The sequence below is a fragment of the Haliotis asinina genome, chromosome 5, assembly GCF_037392515.1.
Source record: "Haliotis asinina isolate JCU_RB_2024 chromosome 5, JCU_Hal_asi_v2, whole genome shotgun sequence".
In the NCBI taxonomy this organism is placed as follows: Eukaryota; Metazoa; Mollusca; class Gastropoda; order Lepetellida; family Haliotidae; genus Haliotis; species Haliotis asinina.
This window is the reverse complement of record NC_090284.1, coordinates 49,292,606-49,319,266: the sequence shown is the minus strand read 5'-3', so window position 1 is coordinate 49,319,266 and position 26,661 is coordinate 49,292,606. Positions and strand designations below refer to the sequence as shown.

Below are 26,661 nucleotides of genomic sequence, written 5' to 3'. Positions count from 1 at the left end.
AATGAATACCAGACCCTGTGCTTTACAGATATTGTAGTATTTTGACGTATTTATTTCTATTACACCCTTTGTAACAAATGTACTACAGGTCTGTGCTCTTTTCAGTACGTTAAATGAAGATTACTCGACTTCAGTGGATAATATCTGATTAAGTGTTTACTATAAAACATTGTTTATTTTAGTTTTTCGCGAATACCTGGATCATCTCCCTGTGAGAGTGATTCATAAACAGGTGCTCGTGAAGTATATTGAACGTAGGAATTGTTTGACGTTATGGAAAGGGGTTTGTGACGTTTATGTCTTATCTCATTTTTTCCAGCTGTATCAATGCTAAAAGGTAGATCTCTAATATCAATGATAAATCTCTTTACCATCCCCTGGCATTTCGTCATGACAACCACAATCTCTGAGCACGTAAGCTGTTAATATAACAAATAGCCGTGAATAATAATTTGCATATTCAGATAATTGTGTCGTTTCATACACTGTGGAATTCATTTCGGCGTATAATCGAGACTGATAATCTCTGATGCTGACGTTTTGTGTTATACTACCTATTTACAAAGACATTTTCTTGACAGGGTTGTGGCAACTTGTAATGTAATGCAACTATGTAATGACGTGACTATACCCTGCTTTTCTTCACATGGCCTTATTCATAACCCTATTTCTTGACCTGTGGAACAGATCTTAACAGCCAGTGTTTGGATTTCCTTGTTCTGTGGGCTTGGAATATGGATTGAGCAGAGGTTTAGATGTGATTTTCCAACGAATATACGTTGTTAGCAATCAAATATTGCCGATAGGAGTAAAAATTAACTCACTCCAACGAATATACACTCCGAATATAACGAACTCAAATGAAAGCGGCCATCACCCATTCATGCTGAATTTCTTATATCTACTTCTCGCTTGATAATGGTGTTAGTACCAACGCCGAAACGTTCGTTATATCCATCAGTTCGTTTCAGGGATGTTCGTTATATCCACCAATTTAATGTAAGACAATATGCAGAACATATCCTTATACTCGTAAGTTCGCTATAAGCCTGTTCCATATAAAGAGAGTTTAATGTACTTAACTATTCTTTGTTCTATTAATATATGCCAATTAAAGTATTACCCTTTTTAACTTAATGTAAAGTGGGGAGAACTTCATTTCCCAGTATATTATGTTTGCATGAATGAAAATGTACGAAATGAATTTTGTTTTGAAAAAATAACTTTTTTGTCCTGAATGAATTCTCCTAACAGTTACTATGTATCTTTAACATCAGTTATCATCACGTATATTCAATCATCGAACACCTGGGAGATTATCACTTTCAACATAACTATCCCCGAGAGTAAAATGTTGGTGCAATTCATGTAGTTCCCCACGAGTTGGTGATGAATTCCAAGTTTTCGCTGTTCACCTCCTTTCCAAGAGGGGTCTTCATATTCTTTTTTTTTTCTTTTCTTATATTCTTTTTAAGACTGTTTTCAGTATCGGGATTTAACTCCCGAATGTGATTTTTTTGTTCACATTTGGGATTGAAATCCTGAATTCGAATTTGGTACATTAGAAACATAAACAACCAAACTGCAGTTTTCCATATTTGAACCTCATTCGAATCCCGAATCTAAATAATAGTTTTACATTTTGTACGTTCGTACGTACGTACCTACCTACCTACATATACACACATACATGCATGCATGCATAATCCCGAATCTAAATAATAGTTTTACATTTTGTACGTTCGTACGTACGTACCTACCTACCTACATATACACACATACATACATGCATGCATAATCCCGAATCTAAATAATAGTTTTACATTTTGTACGTTCGTACGTACGTACCTACCTACGTACATATACACACATACATACATGCATGCATAATCCTGAATCTAAATAATAGTTTTACATTTTGTACGTTCGTACGTACGTACCTACCTACCTACATATACACACATACATACATGCATGCATAATCCCGAATCTAAATAATAGTTTTACATTTCGTACGTTCGTACGTACGTACCTACCTACCTACATATACACACATACATACATGCATGTATGCATAATCCCGAATCTAAATAATAGTTTTACATTTTGTACGTTCGTACGTACGTACCTACCTACCTACATATACACACATACATACATGCATGCATAATCCCGAATCTAAATAATAGTTTTACATTTTGTACGTTCGTACGTACGTACCTACCTACCTACATATACACACATACATACATGCATGCATAATCCCGAATCTAAATAATAGTTTTACATTTTGTACGTTCGTACGTACGTACCTACCTACCTACATATACACACATACATACATGCATGTATGCATAATCCCGAATCTAAATAATAGTTTTACATTTTGTACGTTCGTACGTACGTACCTACCTACGTACATATACACACATACATACATGCATGCATAATCCTGAATCTAAATAATAGTTTTACATTTTGTACGTTCGTACGTACGTACCTACCTACGTACATATACACACATACATACATGCATGCATAATCCTGAATCTAAATAATAGTTTTACATTTTGCACGTTCGTACGTACGTACCTACCTACCTACATATACACACATACATACATGCATGCATAATCCCGAATCTAAATAATAGTTTTACATTTTGTACGTTCGTACGTACGTACCTACCTACGTACATATACACACATACATACATGCATGCATAATCCTGAATCTAAATAATAGTTTTACATTTTGTACGTTCGTACGTACGTACCTACCTACCTACATATACACACATACATACATGCATGCATAATCCCGAATCTAAATAATAGTTTTACATTTCGTACGTTCGTACGTACGTACCTACCTACCTACATATACACACATACATACATGCATGTATGCATAATCCCGAATCTAAATAATAGTTTTACATTTTGTACGTTCGTACGTACGTACCTACCTACCTACATATACACACATACATACATGCATGCATAATCCCGAATCTAAATAATAGTTTTACATTTTGTACGTTCGTACGTACGTACCTACCTACCTACATATACACACATACATACATGCATGCATAATCCCGAATCTAAATAATAGTTTTACATTTTGTACGTTCGTACGTACGTACCTACCTACCTACATATACACACATACATACATGCATGCATAATCCCGAATCTAAATAATAGTTTTACATTTTGTACGTTCGTACGTACGTACCTACCTACCTACATATACACACATACATACATGCATGCATAATCCCGAATCTAAATAATAGTTTTACATTTTGTACGTTCGTACGTACGTACCTACCTACGTACATATACACACATACATACATGCATGCATAATCCCGAATCTAAATAATATTTTTACAATTTGTACGTTCGTACGTACGTACATATCTACCTACATATACACACATACATACATGCATGCATAATCCCGAATCTAAATAATATTTTTCATTTTGTACGTTCGTTCGTATGTACATACCTACCTACATATACACACATACATACATGCATGCATAATCCCGAATCGAAATAATATTTTTACATTTTGTACGTACCTACCTACATATACATGCATACATACATACATACAGCAGATTCGCAGATGACTCGCAAGTAATCCACCATCACTGATATAATCAACAATACAATCAGTACATCCACGGATGTTGTACCGGAATACTTGATTATAAAAAACTCATACCATTGTGAAGACCCCCCTGCCTCTGCTACCATTGTTTTGAGGCATACCTCCATGGCGTGGATATAGCGCAATGCAAGTGCCTTTATTATTATTAAAATATATCCATGTGTGAATATTATTACAAATTCAAATACTTTCATTAACAGCTACACTTATATACTTTTCCAAAAGATTTACTATTTACGATTCACATAAGGATTTTGTCATTATCTGATTCAAGCGGTTAATGATTTATTTATTATCATTTTTCAAATGGGAAATACAAGAAACACTAATTTTAAGCCGCAAATACTCCAACACACTCACTCTTTACTGAAACGCATTTCTTGTAACGGTTCCACTGACTTTCCTCGACCTTGTAGCATTGCATTCCTGTGTCAGCTGAATAGTGGCTTCTAGATCTGTACCTCGACTGAAGCGTTATTGTTATCGTTAATAAAAAACAGCCTTTTAAATATATTTCTTTATTGACTGTAACAAACATAGTTTACAGACACACATATGTTAATTTAAAAGCAATACTTTGTTGTCATCCATCAAAGAATATGCACAATTAATTTTGCATTCAAAGTATCAGCGCTGATCCGAGCTGGTTATCTATTGATATGAGTCGACTAACTGGGGCGAGTTTATGCAAGTCATCGTATCCCAGTTCTATAGACCGATGCTCTTGATTTCAATCACTGGTTTGTCTGGTTCGATCAATTACAGACAGTCGACATATCGCTGGAATACTGCTGCGTTAAAGAACGGCAAACAAACGCGTCTGTCCAGGAGCGATGCCCACTTCAAAATGTTCTTCAAAATGTTCTCTCCAACAGCAGGAACCAATTCAAGATTTATTTCAACATTTTGAATTTCAGGACTTCTCTTTGTCATCTAAATCAGAGTGTGTCGGGTAGAAACTCGTTTTCCCAAAGATCCCTGTCACGCAGGAAGGAGGTCGTAGCCTCGTCCACGAGGTGATGGTTCGTGTCTGTGGCACCATTGGTTTCGTTAGGTCGCTTGGTAGTCTGTAGACCATAACAAGTACACAACAAATATTGTAAATATACACTAATGTATTTTAGAACATTAATCACTGAACATTAATAAGTGTATTACCGTAATAACGTGATCGGTCATCATTACTTCCCGTGATAGGTAGTAGGGCTGTATGAACTGTTCCAATATGTAGCAATATGTATCGGAATACGGGTACCGGAATCGCAATTTAGCATCTAAGACACTGGAGATATTCCATGTGTGAGATATAGAGGATACTAAACGACCTTCCGTGTAATACCATTTTTATTAAACGAGTTAATGATTTGATATGAAACGAGCGAAAGCGAGTTTGATACTAAATCTTTAACGAGTTTAATGAAAATGGTATTTCACGGAAGCGAGTTAAGTATTCTGTTTATTACTCGCCAACATAAATTGACAGAAACTGCGGCGAAATTGCCTACAGTGTGAGGACTCTCAGCTTTCAAGTCAAGCAAGGTCTAGTAAAATCGCGACATCAACATTAGCATAGTGACGTCACAACTTTGAACCATTTTGACGTCATACGTCAAGCGGTATTACACTAGTGTAATACTGAAGTAAAAATATTACACTGCAGTATCTTCAACGGGCGAGTAATAATAAATCATATGTCCTGTGATTTCGTTTCGACAGTAGTTTGTGTACAATGCCCTGACATCATCAATTACATGCCTAACAATGCCATGACGTAAAAAACCTGATGACGTCACAATGCTATGACACTGCAAGTCTAATGGCAGTACCGTGTTAAGAGATGTTGTATGCCAAAACAGTTGTACACCAAAAGCCTTCGTGTTCTGTAATCTGAATGGTTGAAAAACATGATGGTATTCGATTCCCTGAAACTGATATCAGTAAACACTTGGGTGGGAGTCTCTAATACACTGACCCATTTCTTTGTTAAGTCATAAATAAGGCGAACGATAGGATGCGACAAGCTGTGTAGAGTTGAGCCCATTGGAGCCATATACTCTTGATTCTAGGTTCGAATCCCGGTTCGCCCCGATGATGTTTCTAGGTTGTCTTCACAATACGGGTCTTCACAATGCGTGTGTTTTACCAAAGACCCGACCTTTCTTTGTGCATCAAATCAATTGCCGTTCACAACAAAAAATAAACCTTGTAAACCTAACCTTGTGAAAACGTAAACGTTCTCTCCATGACTGTGGCAAGAATGGACACAACAAGTCAACCAGTGGGCAGATCAGTTCGGGTCTTACATCCTCTGGTTTCGTACACCCTGAAATAAGAAAACTTTAAAAATCTACTTTGGAAAGGTGTTGTTTTAACATATACCGGAGGTCGGAAAATATGAGTCTGGACCAGAGAGTCCAGTGATCAACTGCATCAGCATCGATCTACGCAGCTGGGATACGATGACATGTGTCAGCCATCCGATCCCATCGGTGGCCGCCTCTTACGACAAGCATGGGTAATTGAAAATAAATTTTAACTGGGATCTTCACGGGTCGGAACATACATGTGGCTATATCAAGATGAGCTCATCAGCGCTTGACGTAATTATGGATGTGACGTCATAGCTAGTTAAACATGAGCAGCAAATGTTTCCCAAGCTGATCAGCTGAATCAATCCGGTGGTCAACACACACACACACACACACACACACACACACACACACACACACACACACACACACACACACACCGATATAGAAGTAATACAAGACACTTAAAAACAGCAGTTTCCACGGATACATGTCTATTTTGAATTCATAGCCTTTAAACGCTCTTCTTCACAAAGATACAAGGTAGGTTACCAAACACAGGCATACCTGTAAGAGCACTGACGAGGAGACCAACGACAATTTCTATTAAGAGGGCCGTAGGAAGATACCACAAGTAGGACATTTTGTAGATTGATAATACTGTACTTGGAATGCTGAAAACGAATACATAATAAACTCTGAGTGAACCATATTATGACACTTTATTACCAGTGATCATGACTGAGGTCATGCATAACTGACTTGATTATACATTTATGAAATGCCAGCGCGTACAGTGGGAACTATCTGTGACATGTACATAAATATATGCTGACTCGCCGAACCCCGTCTGTACTGCACTATAGGTACCTCATTGTTATGGCGCCTAATCAACAAGGATAAAAAACTAAGAGAAGGTAGGACACTATTACTTCTGAGCCTTGAACCAAGGGGAACTCATCTGCCGCCTCAAAAATAGTGAACCTATTTTCTGGGACTATATTTGAGATAACTTTGTAGATGAGGGCTAGTATCAAGGGCCGATTCCCGAGTATCTGTCTGCTATCCGACCAAGTGTCACAGACATTTAGTGGTGACAAAGACGTCGCTTATTTACCACCTTATACTTGAGAGAGTGAATGAGTTGGGCTTTACGCCGCTTTCAGCAATATTCAAGCAATATCACGGCGAGGACACCAGAAATAGGCTTCAGACACTGTGCCCATGTGGGGAATCGAACCTGGGTCTTCGTCGTCACGAGCGAACGCTTTAACCACTGGGCTACTCCACCGCCTCTCTTATACTTGAGGACAATGACTACTACTGAGGCAAGAGTAACGCATTTTATTGACGCTTCCTGTTGTACATTTTGCATTGTTGGTTTGTTGTTAACACTCAGCAACATTCAGGCTGTGTACCGACTGTCTGTAAATATTCGAGTCTGGACCAGGCAATCCAGTCATCAACAGTACGAACATCGTCCTACACTTTTGGGATACGATGACATGTGTCAGCCATGTCAGCGAACCTGACCACCTGATTACGTTAGTCTCCTCACATGACAAGCATGGGTACTCCTCCAACTCCTCCTTCTACGAATACCACGAAGTAGTATTTTAATGCGCAATGTTACATGGTCTCGGCACACGTGGTATTAATATCATCGGCCTCTATAAGTATGAGTCGATGTTAATCAGCTGTCACATTTAGGCAGAAACATATCCATATACTTCCCATCAAAAGTGTAGACTCACTAGTGTAAATATAGCCACTTAATTCAAACAATTTCTCTCAACTAAATTATGTACAGTATCCCATACAGTTTAAAGGTACTGTGTTCACACGAACTTATGCATTGTAAACAAACACTTGAAACATTATGAGTTACTGTTGAACGCAGATGTTCATATGCATGATATTTGTACATGATTTTCAACAGTTTGATGCATGATCCCCGTGCATTCCATCTGAGTTGGCTCCCCCAAGTTAATGTAGAAATCAGTCTATGATGTAACCATATGGAAAGAGTGGGGGATATTGGATTTACAAGATGACAAAATGCAAATGAGGAAACAGGTGGCGAAGAGAACTTTGGGGAAAATATGACAATTTATTCCATTGCTTTGGAAACGTTTCATCTGTATGGATATATATTACTTTCTAATATGCACTGGCATTGCCTTGTGGTATGCTCGCAAAATGGAAAGTCTCCTAATTCTAATTTTTGAGGGTGGGCGAGCTGTCCAGCGAGCTTGGAGGGGCCCGGATCTAGCCCACCTGTGACCGGGTGCAAAAACCTTGGCGTCAACGCTCTGTGCAGACTCTTTCAGTGTTGTCACAAGCCCTAGTGTACAATAGTAACATTCCCGTGTACTTGAAAGAAGCCATGAATGCATTGGTAGATTAGCAGATGGTGGACACAAGAATATGTGCAAATACCAGTTCCGGGTACAACAATATGCATTGAACACGGACGAAGTACTGGGACTATTACATGTGTCCCAGTCCACCCATCTCTGAGTGGGTACCTCGTAAAAATGGGAAAGCCCCCAAAACTATCTGCGCCTAGTAGGCAGTAAGAGCTGTATGATCCCCAGGGAGTTGAGATTGAAAATACGATGTGCAGTAGTGATGGACATTCAATGATCGAAGGAAAAACAAAGCGCCTTTGAGCAGTTGAACTGGATATCGGCGCTATAAAAATATGAACATCAGAAATATTAAGCGACATTCCATTACTCAGTTCCTCAAGAGACACCTACCTAGTGTTGTTTAGATCAGTACCCGTTACGTTGCTTGTGAACTGGGTAGTTATGCCAAGCGTTGCTGGAGAAACGTCAACTAGCGTTGACTGAGTGACGTTCCAGTTGCATCCGCTGGTTATGAAAGACGATGGAGGGACGTATGATGCTCGAGTAACAAAGGCGCCGAGTCCTATCCAGCACATCATGCCTAGTGATGTAAGAGATCCAGCCCAGGCACCCTGATCAAAACAGTATTGTAAAGGAATTAAGCTTTTCACATCAATTCTGAAACTTCACATTAATACAATGACGGTGGGATACCCTATTGGTAAAACCGTTCGCTCGTCACGCCGAAGACTTGGGTTCGATTCCCCACAAAGATACAAAGTGGTGTGAAGCCCATTTCTGGTGTCCCCCGCCGTGATATTGCTTGAATATTGCTAAAAGCGGCGCAGAACTACTCACTCACTTATAGTAAAATAGTAACTTACCCATTTGTTTGCCCTTGGAAAGAACATCCCAAGAATAAAGAGCCCGAAGAGCGGTCCACTTGTGATACTTGCAACGGTGTATGTAGCCTTTTGTATACAAAATATACCATGAATTTAATAAAAATATTTTTACAATATGTACGCATACAATATACAGAGAAATAAGTTCAAAAGGTATTTACAATAGTGTATGTGAGAAATCATAAGTTACATCTAGTGTCACTTGTTTTTGTTCTTCTTTGCACCTGTCTGTTACATGTGACAGTGAATGGTGCATACTTCTAGAAAAACAGTAATGTTTGATTATCTGATAAATAATCAGAATAGATGTAAGTAATATATTAATTTGTATCCTCTGTACACACTGTTGATTTCGCTGAAACACAGTTCAGTATGATATGGTGAGACAGTGTCGGGTCTTGCTGTCTGTTCAGATCCTTTGAAATCTATAGTAGTGTTTCACATCAGTATCTTGTATATCCGCCGCGTTCCTGGGTGACATCTTCCATCCTTCACCCACATTTAGTTCAAAAGGGATCCTTGTACTTATCCTGGCCCTTGCCCTTCGGGTCCTCAAACCCCTGAGACGGTTACCCACGGTCTCTGGTTGACAGACTCCGTTGGGCAGTAAGGGTTGTTTCCAAGGAATGCTGATGTAGAACGATTGACGACTCACGTAACGGGCCGCAATACGATTTTCCTCTGGCATGGTCTTCCATGACTGTCCTACCCTTAGTCGATCCCTGACAGCTTCTGTTTGTTGGTGTTTTTTCCGTGTTTTTTTCCGGGTAAATCAACTGATGACAGAGTGGCAGTAACCAAACTGAGGCCCAATGGCCTTTAATGACGTCTTAGCTTCATGCATCCCACTATCGAAGCTATCTGCCAATTCAGTCTCAATGGAAGTATTCTCCTCGCTATGCTTTTCGTGATGTAAGTTGCCTATAAGCTATGTAAGTGGGTAGTATGTTTCACATGCATATGGACTGCGCTTTGGCAAACCTTTACAGTCAGAAACTTGTTTCTCATTACCTGAAATGAGCTACTGACTAAACAATGGCTTCATTGACATATCATCAGCACTATGATGAAATATACCAGTGTGTGTGTGTGACTGTGTGTGTCTGTGTGTCTGTGTGTCTCTCTGTGTGTGGCTGTGGCTGTGTGTGTGTCTGTGTGTGTCTGTGACCCAGATTTTCGAAGCTCTCTTAGCGCTAAGATAGTCGTCAGTTAAGGTTAATGTATGCTTAAGATTGTTATTTAAAATGTCCACCAAATACTGGATAGACATGTAACGCATACGCAGTTCACTATCCGAACTGGGTGTGTGTGTGTTAATTAGGGTCCATGTATATAGTTCTGTATAGAATTCCATGCTACAGTACCTGTAGTATTCCTCCTAGCCTGGATACCATAAATGCGAACGCAACTGTTGTAATGCCAGAGAGAACGACTGCAAGAAAGGGAAACAAATAACAAGGTCATTATGACAGATTTTGTTGGTACCATTGTCATTTCTTTCGTTTCGTATTCAACGCTCTGAAACTTCGTAAAAAGAATATTGTTGAGGTCATTTCTAAATACCTTCAAAATTGTCTTATGATGTGGCCATAGAAATTAGGCCACTGCTGTGTTACAATTCACCATAGTTAAAGTCACGCGTGCAGTTTACCTCCTATATTTGTTACCACCGTGTTGAATGGTAAAGTATATAGACTGTCATCACATCTGTCCCATATTAATGTTATGCGATGTTATTGTCATGTTATGCGATTTCATTGTATAACTGAAATAGCCAAAGAGGCCTTAAGTCTAGTTCATTCATTGAGTGAGTGAGTTTAGTTTTACGCCGCACTCTGCAATATTCCAGCTATATGGCGGCGGTCTGTAAATAATCCAGTGATCAACAACATTAGCATCGATCTGCGTAACTGGGAACCGATGACATGTGTCAACCAAGTCAGCGAGTCTGACCACCCGATCCCGTCAGTCGCCTCTTTCGTCAAGCATAGTCGCCTTTTATGGCAAGCATGGGTTGCTGAATGCCGGTTCTACTCTGGGACCTTCACGGGACACCTCATTCATTGAAGGCACCCATGCGTCCACATATCAAAAATAAGTTTCAAATTTCAAATGTTATCCATACACGTACTAGCTTACCAATGACTTTCGACAATATGGTCAACATTTTGTCGCCAATTCGTTTACAACAAAATGGTTGAATGAGATCTCGAGGCACCACAGCGCTGAGGGCCGTCAGTGACGAAGACAGGGTGCTGTTGAACAATGAAAATAGAAATCACGAGCATTGACGTGATAATGACAATTCATTGGTCATGACGCTAACCTTATTTAATGACAAACATTTGTGTATGTATCGTAGATAGAAAAGCGGATTTATGTGCTCTGTCCTTGTGATTAAGTGGACGTACTGTAAATGAACTCCCATCTCTAGTTCTTGTCCACAATCTATGACGTTTTAGCACCTGGAAAATAAATAGAACCTACCTTACATCGAGTATATTATATCCACGTAGACGACGTCTTAGAATAGCAAGTATCGACGGAATTATCCCAAATTCCCCCAATCCTTGAAAGCCGCGTTGGCTGTGTGAGGTAGATGGCTGACTTTATTACCTTACTAAGAGCGTGGGTTCGAGTGGGGTACTAGAATCTGTACTTTACTGAGAAAGTGTAATTCCAGATATTGCATGTCACCGGTTTCTTCGGGGATTGCATTTTATTTCCCAAGGAGTTGCATTTAAAAATGATCCTACACCAAGAACCCTAGATTCATTCCGTGGGTTCCTCAATTTGATTTCTAGCTAAATTTACAAGACCAATCAATCGGCGATGTATGGAAAAGGGTTAGGTTTGGTTCAGGCTGGCTTTTGTTTAACTCTGCACTTAGCAGTATTCCAGCAATTTGGCGGCGGTATGTAATGAATTGAATCTAGGCCATAAATCCAGTGGTCGACAGCATGAATATGAGTTTCTATTCAGAACGTTTATCCAGCAAAATAGCTTTGTCGCATTGAAAATGTACAAAACGGTACAACACACGCCAACTGTCTTCATTATGTAAATATCGCACATTGTTGTTACAGCGACAAAGGCCACTTTTACAAACCATATTGAACTGACCTCAGACTGCCGCTGAATAAACAAGAGATGAAGATTCCCGGAAGGCCAGGAAGATGTCCCAGAATGTCCATTATATACAGAGGCAGAATCTGTTGGAGAAACATATGCATTGATGACTGTCCTTTGTGACGCTTCACCTCCAGGGGGCATTCACATAACGAACACCATATAAACCATAAGGGCAATGCATAGTTGTTTTTTAAAATACAATACATCAAGTTTTCCAGATGACTTTCATATAACCAATTTTTAATACATCCCTACATGCATCATGAAATACCACTCATGATCAGTTCATGATTATTTGCATGGCACGATTTGTTTCATGAAATCTCATTTTCCCAGTGATATATAGTTGAATATCAGTTTCATATAATCATCATAAACACCACAGGTCAAAGTGTTATCGTCTTTTTACAAAGAAAATTTGAATCATTTACATTATTTTGTTGAAGGTTTCATCTTCTTCGTCTTCTTCTTCTTCTTCTTCTTCTTCTTCTAATTTTCATAAGTGTATTTAAAGAAATGGTTTGTCAATATTGACAGCTAACGTTGTACTTACCTGATCGCTTCGTGATATGAGATTGTTGAACTTCAACGGGTGACAGTCCTTGTAAAATGCAAACATGGCCACACCCAGAAGACAGCACACTGACATGATGGCAGCCAAGAAAGGAGCACTAATTAGCATTGCCCTTGGAGAAAAATAAAAGCATAATATTGATTTAAAATATCTGAAAGTTATTTAAGTTACAAACACACAAATCATCACCTTAGAGATCATCATCACACCACTATGGTAATTATTAACGACTTTTTAAATTTTCTTAAACTACAATGCAAAAACTGCTAAACAACTAATTTGAACTCACAGTTTGGCCTTTGTGACACTGGAGCACGATGACGTCCGCTGGATCTGAGTTTGGCCCGTAGACAAGTTCACCCATAAAATGCTACCACCTAACACAAACCCCCAGAAAGAATGGCGGGTAGATGGATCGATGTTGAAACTATAAAAAGTAAAACAGAAAACAAATGTACGATTAAACAATAGTGAATGAGTTGTGTGTGCGTCCGTGCCTGTGTGTGTGTATTGGCTGCAGGGTCAGGATAATGTGCATAAGCTGCACTGTTATTCAGTCTTTAATGTTACAATTTCGCGTGGTCCTCCTGACAAAAGAAGGGCCTAGAGAAGGAAAACGGTTTTGGGATGTTTAGAGGCGAAGGAGGGTGTGGGGTGGGGGGTAGGGGGTGGTAGGGGGCATCAAAGGCCAGAAAGTACACACCAAATTGGGATTAGAGATTGTTCACCGAATGTTTTCATATTGGCTACATGGTATTGTTTTTCAATCACCTGTAACACGCATAAACACACTTAAACAAACACCCGGTGTCATCACTGATCCATTCATAAAAAAAATGTATTTTGCCTTTTTCGCCTGAAGTAAATTCATGTATTTTGAATAACTTCACATTTGTGATTGAGAGTGACGATAGGTTTGTTCTGACGTTTTCTAACACGGCTCTGCATGGAGCAACTTGGGGTCTTATTTCACTTTAATATGCGATTTTCTAACGGAGCGAAATTTTATGTTTTAAACTTACTCTGTAAAATATATGCGTGACCGTTCCTCTGCCACCGTCCATGCAACTTCAAGTCCCCCAACAACTCTCAATCCTTGGACAAGAGCTGCAGTCAAGCCCCCTATTATGATGATTGCCTGGAAGGTGTCAGTCCACAGCACAGCCTTCATGCCACCCTGGAGGAATAAAACAGAGCAGTCACATATTATTGAGTTTGATGTTATTTCATGTACCATTAAGTGACCGATGCTTTTTTCGTTTATATGTTTTTTTGTCGTTCATTTGTTGGGAGGTTTCTCTGTTGTTGGTGTTGTTGGTGTTGTTGGTGTTGTTGTTTGTCCGTGCGTACGTGTGTTTGGGGTTGTTGTTTTGCTTTGATTTCTTTTGCTTTTCTTTTTTGTGTTTGTTTTTGGGGGGATTTTTGTTGTTTTGTTTTGTTGTTTCTTTGTTTTGTTTGGTTTGGTTTTTTTGTTGTTTGTTTTATTATTTTGTTTGTCTTGTTTTGCGCATGTGTGTTTGCTTTTTGGTATCATTTATGTTGTTTTCTGGTTGTTTTATTGTTATTATTATGGGGTGGGGTTGTTTGTTTGGTTTTATTTGTTTTGATTTTTAATTGATTTTTTTCTTATATCGATGGAAATGATATGAGTTCAAACAGATCGATGGAAAACAGATCGATGGATTGCATCTGCAACTAATACTCACAATAGCTGTGTAAAATGTGACGACTGTTCCCACTGCTATCACGGATCCCCATAAACTGAAATCCGTTGCTGGAAATAGATTGCCAGATACTAAGGTCATCCGTGGACGAATGAAATCTCATATGAACATAAAACTCACAAAGTGCAGACCTTCAGTGCCGAGTGCAGGCAAAAAGAAAAAAACTGCAATCATTTACGTTTGTGTGTGTCCCAGTTCAAAAAGAATTAAAACGTCAACGTCACTGGGAAATCAAACCGGCAATAGATCCCCTTTACCGCATATTAGTTGAAGCATCCCCGACGACCTGTGTTAGAATTGGTCTTCAGCAAACTATGTTGATCAGGCTCGCTGACCTGGTTGACACATTGCATCATAATGCTGCCGATGTTCATGATGTTGACCACTGGATTACTGGTACGTGTTAACTCAGTCATTTACATACCGTAGCTGTACAGCTTGAATATTGCAAACAAACAAGCACCACCGATCGTAATCAGATGTGGTTCTGACACTGATTCGTCTCAATCCTAAAATTGTTGGTTGAGGCAGCTTCATTCCGAAGATGCACAAACCGAATATGGTTGTCTGTGTACTGAATACGGTCTACTATTGATCCCTTTCAAAATGGGCGCTTTTGTATTTTTCGATGAAAAATCATTTAACATTTCTTGCTAGAGTTTCTTTGGCTCGCGTCATTCCTTTTCCTGCAGCATACGCTGTTTTTCATTGAGTACACTCACGTGAAAAAGGCACGTCGCCAAAATAGAAATTATTATAAATCTCGTCTAAGAGTGAATTATGACAGGGAGAACATCCCCCAAACACAGATTAATATTATACACGAAGGAAAAGCGACAGCTCACACGTCTTAAGCGGTAAAACTGACTTTGAGCGCCAAAACTTCTCTATGTCTTCTCTGTCATGACGTACACTCGTATGATCAAGGAAACATGCCTCGATTAGCATCAAAGCACTGAGAACGAGCAATTGCTATGCTGGAGGTGGAGGAATCAATGGCTGCGCAAAACGACCAGTTGAAAGATTAATCACACGCTTAAGACAAACTGGCAGGACAGCCCACGGTGGGGAAAACCAAAGGTCACCAGCTCCCAGGATGACCACCATTTTATCTGAGGAACAGATTTGTAACTGTGCCGTCATTAGCGGCGAAAAGTCTTAGGCATCGAGGCAGCAGATAGATAGACAGAAAGCAGACATATTCGTGCATATGCTATCCGTTACTACCGAACGTTCAAGGGCATGACGGTGACGCGTGAACATCGACATCACAGATTGACATGAGCCGAGAATGTTCGTCAATGGAAGCAACGAAATTGGCATCGAGTTTTTTTTCCACAAATGAAAACAGGTTCTATAAACTAACAGATCTGATGGTCGGGTACGTGTCTATGCACCTGTAGTACCACCTCTAACGTCGCATCCGAAAGCGTTGACCAGGAATGCTCTGATTCAGGACCTATGAGAAAAATGGCAATAGGTACCACATCACGTGAACAGACAACTTGTCCACTCTGTACGACGTCATGTCGAGGCATGCATCAACGCCGGAGGTCGTCACACGCGTTACTGGAGATGTACTATCTCTTTGGAACTTTTTATGCTGTGATGTGTGTGCCCGAAAACCGGGCGATCAACCGTCGTTTGTAAACGTTGCCTATAAAAATGTAGAATCAACCCTGATCTTTGTGTTAGCATATCGAATTGAAAAATATGGTTTGTTTATTGATATGAAACCTTGAACAAATTTGTGTTTGTGATTGTTGTTTGAGAGAGGATATTATACATGGGGACATTTCTTTTGGACGTCAGTGTATGCTTCATTTACAGTTTAGCCACTTCTGAGAACACAGCTTTGGGTTGATGGGGCAGTGGAGATGTTTCAAGTATGTGTTTACTTCTCCATTTTGGTCAGACAGTGTCACATTTACGGAATCGTGAAGACCCGGTCTAGAATTGATCTTCAGAAACCCATGCTTTGTCGCAAGAGGCCACTAACGAGAACGGATGATCCGTCTTGCTGGCCTGGTTAACACATCGTATGTCATTTGCGTAGATCGATGCTCATGCTGTTGATCTCTAGACTGTCTGATCCAGGGCCTAGATTTTCGAAGCTCTCTTAGCGCTAAGATAGTCGTAAGTGCTGTACATTAACATTAACTTACGACTGTCCTAGCGCTAAGAGAGCTTCGAAAACATAGGCCCAGAGTCGATTATTTACAGATCGCCACCATATACATGTAGCTGTAATATTGTTATGTGCGGCGTAAAACTTACTCACTCAAACAAATTTACGAATGATCAGACTGATCATTAGTTTCATATTGTTTGCTGGCATGTTCTGGCACATGGCGACAGACCATTGTACAACTCTGCCCAGCTATACATAACATTATCGTTGGCTAGTTCACCAGAAGCTCAAAACGTATCTCGCTGTTTTAAGCGGCGATCCTTAGCAAACTTTGAGAAGTATACAGAATGTTACACCGGGAGTAATTCCCCCGCGAGGTTATCAGTAGCGGATTTGGCTATTGCGGACACTTCACATCTAGCCTTAGAAGTGTGGGCGTTGTGTCAATAGTAAAGTGTTTGCCACAACAGAAAGGGACAGCAAGAACAGAGGTCAAGTTCAGCACCGTTACATACTATGTCAAGCCTTTCCCCGACAGTATTTTGAAACATGATCTAGGGGTGGGGGGTCCGGGCCAACTAAATTGTAGCATCTTTAGATGTTCTGACCTAAATTTTAGAAATAGTTTAGACATGCCTGTTTACGTGCAAAACGACTGTTTTCTTCGGTTGAAGTATTAATATACAATAGTTGTATTACTGATTCAGCAGACAATCCAGAAATTGCACGTGAAATATACATCACGTGCATGATAGCTTTAGGTTTGTTCAACATTTTGGAACCATGTGGATTGAATGCTATCGTTTTTCTAATTAAGACTTTTGTTCGTTTATTGCCATTAGATATTGCATATTATTACTCGCACGTTGAATATACTGCAGTGTAATATTTTCACTTCAATATTACACTAGTGTAATACCGCTTGACGTATGACGTCAAACGTTGTGACGTCACAATGCTAATGTTGATGTCGCGATTTTACTAGACCTTGCTTGACTTGAAAGCTTAGTGTCCCTACACTATAGGCGATTTCGCCGCAGTTTCTGTCAATTTATGTTGGCGAGCAATAAACAGAATACTAAACTCGCTTCCGTGAAATACCATTTTCATTAAACACGTTAAAGATTTAGTATCAAACTCGCTTTCGCACGTTTGATACCAATCATTAACTCGTTTAATAAAAATGGTATTACACGGAAGATCTTTTAGTATCCTCTATATATGCCTCGTTTTATAGGGTCCCAGATAGTCTATGACGTCATATTATGACGTCATACGATTGTTAGCAACAGTTTCTCTTCCGAATGTTAGGCGGTTACCGTGGCAGAGGTAATATATTTTCTATCTGTCACCCTCCTGGGAGAGGTGACACAGAAACTTGTTAAAACGTCATAGACCAATGGATTGTCGTACGAAACAGACTAAACAAACAAGTGGCAAACAAGGTAGATAGACACGTAGACAGATAGATAAATATAGATATAAGCAAAAAGGTGATGAGATACTCATCATTCATCGGTCATGACGCAATCTGTCATAAGATATGAACACTATAAAACCGGGAGAGAAAATATAGTTAAAACTAAGCTGATCACTAGCAGGAATACACAGTATGCAAGAACCTCCTGTTAAGAGTCACTTGACAACCCGCCATCAAAGGAACATGATCAAGAAATTATTGATACTTCTGTAAAGCCGACGTTCCCAAGCTGATCTGGAGGAGTCTACTTGTAACTTATTATTTACGGCATCCAATTTTAGCATCGTTATCGAGACGGAACATCTTTACACGCTGGTATCATAATTTATATGCTGAAACTTCACCTGAAACCAACACGAGTTGATAAAGGAGAACAAGTTGCATAAACACTCCTAGACACCTGACAGAAATTTACATGAAATATAAGATCTGTCTATTTGTTCATGAAAGCAAGTAAGTGAGTAAGTTAGTGTGGTCTTACGCCACTTTGAGTAATATTCAAGCAATGTCACGACAGGGGACACCCGAAATTGTTCATAAAAGTAACTCCTTTCGTGGTCGTAAAAATCGTACAATTTCGACTGCATCATGACCAGGTGTTATGACAATGACTATTAAATAGTGATGATGACTGGTAAAAGGTGGACTAACACATGCAAAGGCACGTCAACTCTTCTCTTGAAAAAGATCACGACCACCATAGGGTACAAGTTAAAATAACGCTTTGAAACTATCATTATTAGTATGAAAGGTGTGTCACATTTTGAAATGCCTTGAAACGTCCTGCAATAACCGTTTGAAAGTTTTGAAGAAATCTTGTCCCATTTAAACAGCTTTTGAGACGTGTGAGTCGTTTAACGTTTGTTAAAACCATCATTGAAAAATCATGGTCGATTGTTCTCAAAAGTTGTGAAAAGAAATGGAATACTGTTCGAGAGGAAAGGTTTAAATAATCCTTCTTGTCAAACAGTTTTGATAAGAATCTGTTGAAACTCTGTACGTTCTATATGAAACGAAGCATTAACTTTAGTACCATTTATACCGCAATTGAAAACCAATGGTTGCCATTTCGTTATGACAGGAGTTTATCCCACAAAGCCTAAAGCAAAACAAGAAATCCTATGAATGGTCCACAGAAAATCAGCCCCGACACCAGGTGTTCACGAAAGGTACACGCATGCCCGCTCACGTGTACACTTTAAACTGGAGGAATTAGTATCATTTCTACTATTTTGTTACCCATATATGATAGAATTGCCACACTCTGTAGATTTGCTAACTGTCATTCTATTTGAGGTCAGTTTTAATGCAAAGTGTTCATTCATGCCCACGTGATTTACAGTGAGTTTATCAATGATGTTTTACGTCTTTTTGGCAATATTCTGGCAATATCACGGCGAGGGACACCAGAAATGGACTTAACACATTGTACTCGTGGGGAAATCAAACCCGGCTCTTCAGGGTGTAGAGCAAACGCTGTAACCACTAGCCTCCCCACCGCCCAGTTTATGATTTAAAGTTCTTGATTATCGTAAGAGGAATCGGGTGGTTGCATACTTGGTTATGACACGTTATTTTAGTTCGGCACTCATGACGTCAATCATCCGTCATCGTATTGCAATTATGTAGAACGTTGTTCATGATCTGAATCACTAAATAGCCTGGTTCAGACATGATTATTTCATGGGGCGTTAGGGTAGACTAATGTTTCAAGTGTTTGCTCATCACATCAACGACCGTTTTCCCACATAATTACAATGTGAAGCCCATTTCTGGTGCCCCCAACAGTGATATTGCGGAAGCATTGCTGAAACTGGCGTACAACCATTCTCACTAACTCACTCACTCACTCACGCATGATTACTTACAGACCATCGCCATACTGCTGGAAAACTGTCCTGGCTTTTAACAACGAGGAAATACCCAGATAAAGATATATCATTTCAGGCTAGAAGACACGACATCAATTATCTTGTCACCACGTATCACTTTCACAAGTTGGAAAAAACGTGCTAAATCGTTGTGTCACCTTTTGTCTCGACGAACATGTCATTTGGACAGTCAGGTTTAAAATTGTCAGTCCGTTCATATAAAACAGCCCTGTTACACCTTCTCCGCAATTTTGTCCTATTTTATATGAAGTCCAAATTGCCACGCTAGCTGCTTTGTTCCTGAGTGACAATCCTTCTTATTACACATGGCATGACGTTAATATCATCCATGTGTGTTGAAATTGAAAATCAGAATGAAGTTCGTTATCCCCTTCTTATTCGAAAGCTCAAGTTTAATCCCAGATAATACCGATCTCATGTAAAACTTAAAACATAAACGTCAGACCAATGAAAACCGTTTGACACAAAAAATAATAGCATGAAATCATTTTGCTACATCACAGGGACGAGTAATTACCTTTACAGTGACATTTATTGAGACATTTTTACTAGCGGCAATCGTGAAAAGACATATAACGTATACAATTATAAGCGTAAACGCTAAAGATATAGCAGGACTCTTTTGATGAACTCGTGTTACACTGTAAAAGGCTTTGCCGTTTTTATGGAAGTTATAACACGGTTATTCTCTCCTCTGAGGCTTACAACCCCTTTTATGACTTCTAAGCATATAGCTGTTTCATCAGTCATGTACTCCCTTAGAGGTTCCAGGTTTAAATCGGTCTCCCAGCGGTCTGTGGTTATTGTAAGACGATTCAATGGATCAGGAGAACGGACAAAACCAGTGGATGTTTGTATGTTATTGAACATCGTGACGTGTGGCATATCAATCAGTTTATACTCTTGTCCACTGAGAAAAGGCGTACAAATAGACCTACTGATGTATAAATAACTCTTTCGGCGAATGCTCAAATGTCTTATGAATTAGTCTACTCGCATACCTGAAGAACATATATAATTTTGATAATGGTTTGTCAAAGCAGTATGTTTGTCTTTACCTGCATTCAAGGCCAGCGATGGAACGTACAGGACGAATGCCATGTAGGTCAACTGAAATGGTCATAAAACCTTGAACTTAGTATCTATTCATCTACATATATATTGTATTATACTCATTAACTTGATCATGTGATCACAGGTCATTGTGCCATTTTGTGGATTATTAGAATTATGCAAACGTCGTACTCAGCAATATTCCAGCTATATGACTGTGGTCTGTAAAAAAATCGAGTTTGGACCAGACAACCCAGTGATCAACAGCATGAGCATCGATCATCGATGGGAACCAATGACATGTGTCAACTATGTCAACGAGCTTGACCATCCGATCCCGTTAGTCGCCTCTTACGACAAGCCTAGTCTCCTTTTGTCGCAAGCATGGGTTACTGAAGACCATTTCTACCCCGCATCAATAGGGATGGAAGGACATGTAATTCATATTATGGTCATACTTTCAAAGACGAAAGCGAAACTGTCAAAAACAATTATTGTTTCATTTTCCGGAGTTGTAAAGAAACCATTTCTTACCGCTTTGATGAGGAACAGAATGGATCCTAAGACTCGGATACCTCGACCAAATCGCATATCTAAATACTGAAATACAAACAGAAGGCGATAGACATTGTGTTCATTTCTACCCACTCATTGCGAATGCTTTTCATCGATACCATTTCCTCTCACAACAAATATCTTGACTATTGACGCCTGTGAGATCGTGGTGCTTTTACCTCAGTTCAATAGCAGAAAAGGGACATCTTTGGCCAATACAGGATTAACTGTAAACATAAGTTTAATAGTTGTATGACTGAAGCCCAAGGAGAATTGTATTATTTGCTATCCTAATAATGATAAAACGTTTGGTCAATACAGAACGTCATCGCCAATACACGATGGCTTGCAGGTTTTTCTGAACATGAAACGGTGATCAAAGGTACAGGAATGAGTCACTGAAATTCAGTGATGAAACCTTGAGAGGTTAAGCAAGACCTTCTCTTCCGGCAACATCGGCTCATCCACATTCAGATAGTCAGTATTTTCTTCATAAATGTAGTATACTTGTGTACCATATTACGACATCGTCTTACCTCATAAATACTGGTGACGTTTAGATTATAGAAAAACGGGACGAAGACAATAGCAGCGATGACGAGACCAATAGATGCTGACAGACACATCCACCAAATCATTGTGTTGTAGGTGTATACTTCTGCCGGCATCCCTAGCAACGTCGTCGCTGAGAACGACGTCACAAGTATGGACAGCGACACTGGGACAATGCTCATCTGACGACCCCCAAGTAAAAAGTTTTTAGAATCGATGCTCTGCTTGTCCTTGATTGCATAGTATATACCAATAGCTGTTGACACTGCCAGTGTCGCCCCAAAACACGCATAGTCAACAATACTGAACGTCTTCTTGACACCGGTGTATATGCTGTAGTCTCCCATTGTGAAACGATCCTCACTGAGGAATGAGATCTAGTTATATTTGCATCAACGACTATGGCCCATGTCACGTGGCTCACCGCTTTGGTCCATTGTACAGTCACGATGTTAAATTACCATATTAACTTAACATTACTTTTTCACTAGCCCTTAAGGAGTTGTGGAAAGTACTATCATTTCGGCGAATGAAAACTTTGTGTCATATATGAACTGCCCTGGGTTTATTTCCTTATCATGCCTGCTATATTCACCATTTCAATAATACCTGAGATTAACTGTTTTGTTTCTCCCTATATGTGCATCTTATATAGCCCAATGAAAGGAGTTGTTTTAAATTTAGTGCAAAATGTTTAAATAGAAGACTGCACACGAGAACGTTTCTCGGGCCTATTTTTCACAAGGAAGAACACATTTTTAATTTTTTGTTAATTCTTCATAAACCAGCACCGAGACAAACTCAGTTTGACATGGAAGTGTAACATCCGCTGTCAAGCTCATATGACGTTATAACTGACGTTATACATAAAAGCTAAAGAAAGAGCGATTAATCATCAAATGAAATATCTGATAAAAGCTGTGTCCATAGGATTCTTTCCATATCATAGACAGTCTGGTGGGAAAACCGCATTAGGAACAAAATTAAGAGTCATTCTCGTTCAACCACATTTTGTTCTGCAGCTCCAGATCAGTGGAGCGAAGTAATCACCGAGAAAACGTTTCGCTCTTTCTTTTGTTTCCTGTGAAATTTGGCCACATTCGCTCTTTTCCCCGCGCAAATTTGTCACTGTGATATATTAGTTACTGTGGTATTTGGTCTCGTAAGCAGTGGAATTAAAGAAATGACTGTGACATAATATATATCGAAAATATTTATTAAAAGAGGAAATGTTACATGATATTTTACAAATAAAGCTAACGCAGGTGTATATTTGAAGGTCTACTCTGTACAAGAAGTAGAAAAAGATTCAATGAAGATCTTTTACTGAAGAATCGAATGCGAGACATAGGATCATATCGATTCAAAAAGTTTGATTGGTTATGCCCTGTAAAGACCTACTCTGTACAAGAAGTAGAAAAAGATTTGTCTTTTACTGAAAAATCGAATGCGAGACATAGGATCATATCGATTCAAAAAGTTTGATTGGTTATGCCCTGTAAAGACCTACTCTGTACAAGAAGTAGAAAAAGATTTGTCTTTTACTGAAAAATCGAATGCGAGACATAGGATCATATCGATTCAAAACGTTTGATTGGTTATGCCCTGTAAAGACCTACTCTGTACAAGAAGTAGAAAAAGATTCAATGAAGGTCTTTTACTGAAGAATCGAATGCGAGACATAGGATCATATCGATTCAAAACGTTTGATTGGTTATGCCCTGTAAAGACCTACTCTGTACAAGAAGTAGAAAAAGATTCAATGAAGATCTTTTACTGAAGAATCGAATGCGAGACATAGGATCATATCGATTCAAAAAGTTTGATTGGTTATGCCCTGTAAAGACCTACTCTGTACAAGAAGTAGAAAAAGATTTGTCTTTTACTGAAAAATCGAATGCGAGACATAGGATCATATCGATTCAAAAAGTTTGATTGGTTATGCCCTGTAAAGACCTACTCTGTACAAGAAGTAGAAAAAGATTTGTCTTTTACTGAAAAATCGAATGCGAGACATAGGATCATATCGATTCAAAACGTTTGATTGGTTATGCCCTGTAAAGACCTACTCTGTACAAGAAGTAGAAAAAGATTCAATGAAGGTCTTTTACTGAAGAATCGAATGCGAGACATAGGATCATATCGATTCAAAAAGTTTGATTGGTTATGCCCTGTAAAGACCTACTCTGTACAAGAAGCAGAAAAAGATTCAATGAAGGTCTTTCACTGAAGAATGTGAGACATAGGATCATATCGATTCAAAAAGTTTGATTGGTTATGCCCTGTAAAAAGTCTGCTACACGGCATGGCATCTCTCTAACTATAAGAATTTATGAAGGCTTTCCAAAATATAGGACAAAATGTAGAAAGAATATACTGCGTCATATGTCAACCTTTCCTACTCTGGTATGTAACGGTGTCATCAGAGAAACAGTGCATATTGTCTCTTTCGGGATTACTTCACGGACATGCATGGATGTGAATGCAAAACTGTATGTCTGTGTATGTTCACACGAGGGTACGCATATTAACCAAATGTTAACTTATTAAACAGCTCGTACAGTTCAATACAATGCAAAATCACGAAATCATTTGATTTCGTTGTACACTTGTACCCAATGAAACATGGGACCTCAAATGACAACTGCTCAAAGATGCCAACTAATTAGGATGCGGAATTCTAACACGTCATTGAAAATGATTGCAAGAAATCGAAATCGACCACATGTTGTCATGAATCTGTGGTATCTCTACCTTTGTCCGACAGGAGTCCAGATCTCAACCCCAGGTTTACATAAGTTCCTATGCTATGGGTACTGGTAGCATATTGGTGCTATGAAAAAGATGGAGTGTTGGGAGTGTTCTTTGTTTCTTGTTTATGTGTATCCATCACTAAGACAGTGGAAGCACGTCGACGTGTTCTCAATTCTTCATTCCTAGGCTTTCTCACGCTGGTTCAAAGTGTTTTTTGCAGATACCGACTTAATATAAAGAGACGAAAGCTCTTATACTTGCACCATTTACAGTGAATGAGTCAGCCAGTCAGTCAGGGTGGCTATATGCTACTTTTAGCAATATTCCAGAAATATCACGGCGGGTGACACCAGAAATAGACTACACAATGTACCTATATGGAGATGCATTATTTACAAATATTAGAAACGGAATCCTTGTCCTTTCAATATATATATTAGATATCTAAATAAAACAGTGATTACTCCAGGCTGTTTACGTTAATGTGGGTATCTCTTGCCCTTCCGGTGACTCCCGTTGCACTTTTTACCTGAAAGAAACATAAATATGTGGTTCTATCCTAAATAAGGAATTATATGTGGATTCATGTTGTCACTGTTGTCACATGCGTCATAAATGGCAATGTGCTCTACATGTGTAACATGGAACTATTTAAAACCTTCAGTAAAGCCTTGAAGTTTGTAACCTTCATCAATCCGCTTTTCAGTAACAAACGAACGATACCGAAGGTTGAACCTAACAGACAATTGTGAAGCAACACCTACCTGTTTCAAAGTTGAATTGATCCTTCAGTTTGGCGGAAAATGGATTGTCATCAGATGGTTGAGTGAGTGAGTATGATTTTACGCCGGTTTTACACTGAGTCCAGAGTGCCACGTGCAAGGCTTTAACCACGAGGCTAGCTTACCGCCCAGTCAGCAGATGAGTCGGTGTCAAGGGTCTCCTATATTTCATGTTCAAGTAGATAAATCAGCCACAAGAAATTATAGCTATATGACCGATATTTAACGGTACGTTTTAAGGGACATATTATAAAATTTAGTCACAACTTTTCATATTACACATCTGTAATGAGATATGTAGTTTGAGAGTGTACCAGAGGCATATGAATGAGATTTGCATTATTTGTTGAACGTAAGATGACCACTATATTTTGTTTGACCCTAAAGTCTATTTCATCATTTAGTATGAAAACTCACAGGATCTTGACCACAGGTTTGCATAAGTTCCTGTGCTATGTTTAATGGTAGCGTACTGATGCTACGAAAAAAATATGGAGTTTGGGCATTCTTTGTTTCGTGTGTATATTTATCCATTACAGTGCAAGCACGTCGAAATGTTGTTATCAGTTCTTCATTCATATGCTTTCTCACGTTTATTCAAAGTGCTTTTGCAGACACCGACTTGATGAAACTGAATGAACGTTCATATGCTTGCGCCATTTACAGTGACTGAGTTTGCCTTCATGCCGCTTTCAACCAGATTCCAGCAATATGACAGGGCACCAGTCATTAATATCGTGTGAATCCGTCTTCTCAAGACATTTCGACGCACACACTTAA

The 26,661-nt window shown here is 39.1% G+C and overlaps 1 protein-coding gene across 1 annotated transcript; it reads right to left on the bottom strand.

Annotated features, from left to right (window-relative positions):
- Positions 1-4,189: 4,189 nt before the first annotated feature.
- Positions 4,190-22,935, bottom strand: LOC137284694 (sodium-coupled monocarboxylate transporter 1-like). The gene is made up of 15 exons (XM_067816606.1): positions 22,330-22,935; positions 21,773-21,838; positions 21,244-21,295; positions 14,665-14,732; positions 13,981-14,135; positions 13,248-13,385; positions 12,938-13,070; positions 12,376-12,464; positions 11,392-11,507; positions 10,617-10,684; positions 9,232-9,318; positions 8,759-8,979; positions 6,564-6,670; positions 5,904-6,010; positions 4,190-4,754 (listed from the first exon to the last, which is right to left on the bottom strand). The coding sequence occupies exons 1-15, from the start codon at positions 22,690-22,692 to the stop codon at positions 4,626-4,628; spliced, it is 1,899 nt and encodes a 632-aa protein (XP_067672707.1). The 5' UTR covers positions 22,693-22,935; the 3' UTR covers positions 4,190-4,625.
- Between the last annotated feature and the right edge of the window lie 3,726 nt (positions 22,936-26,661).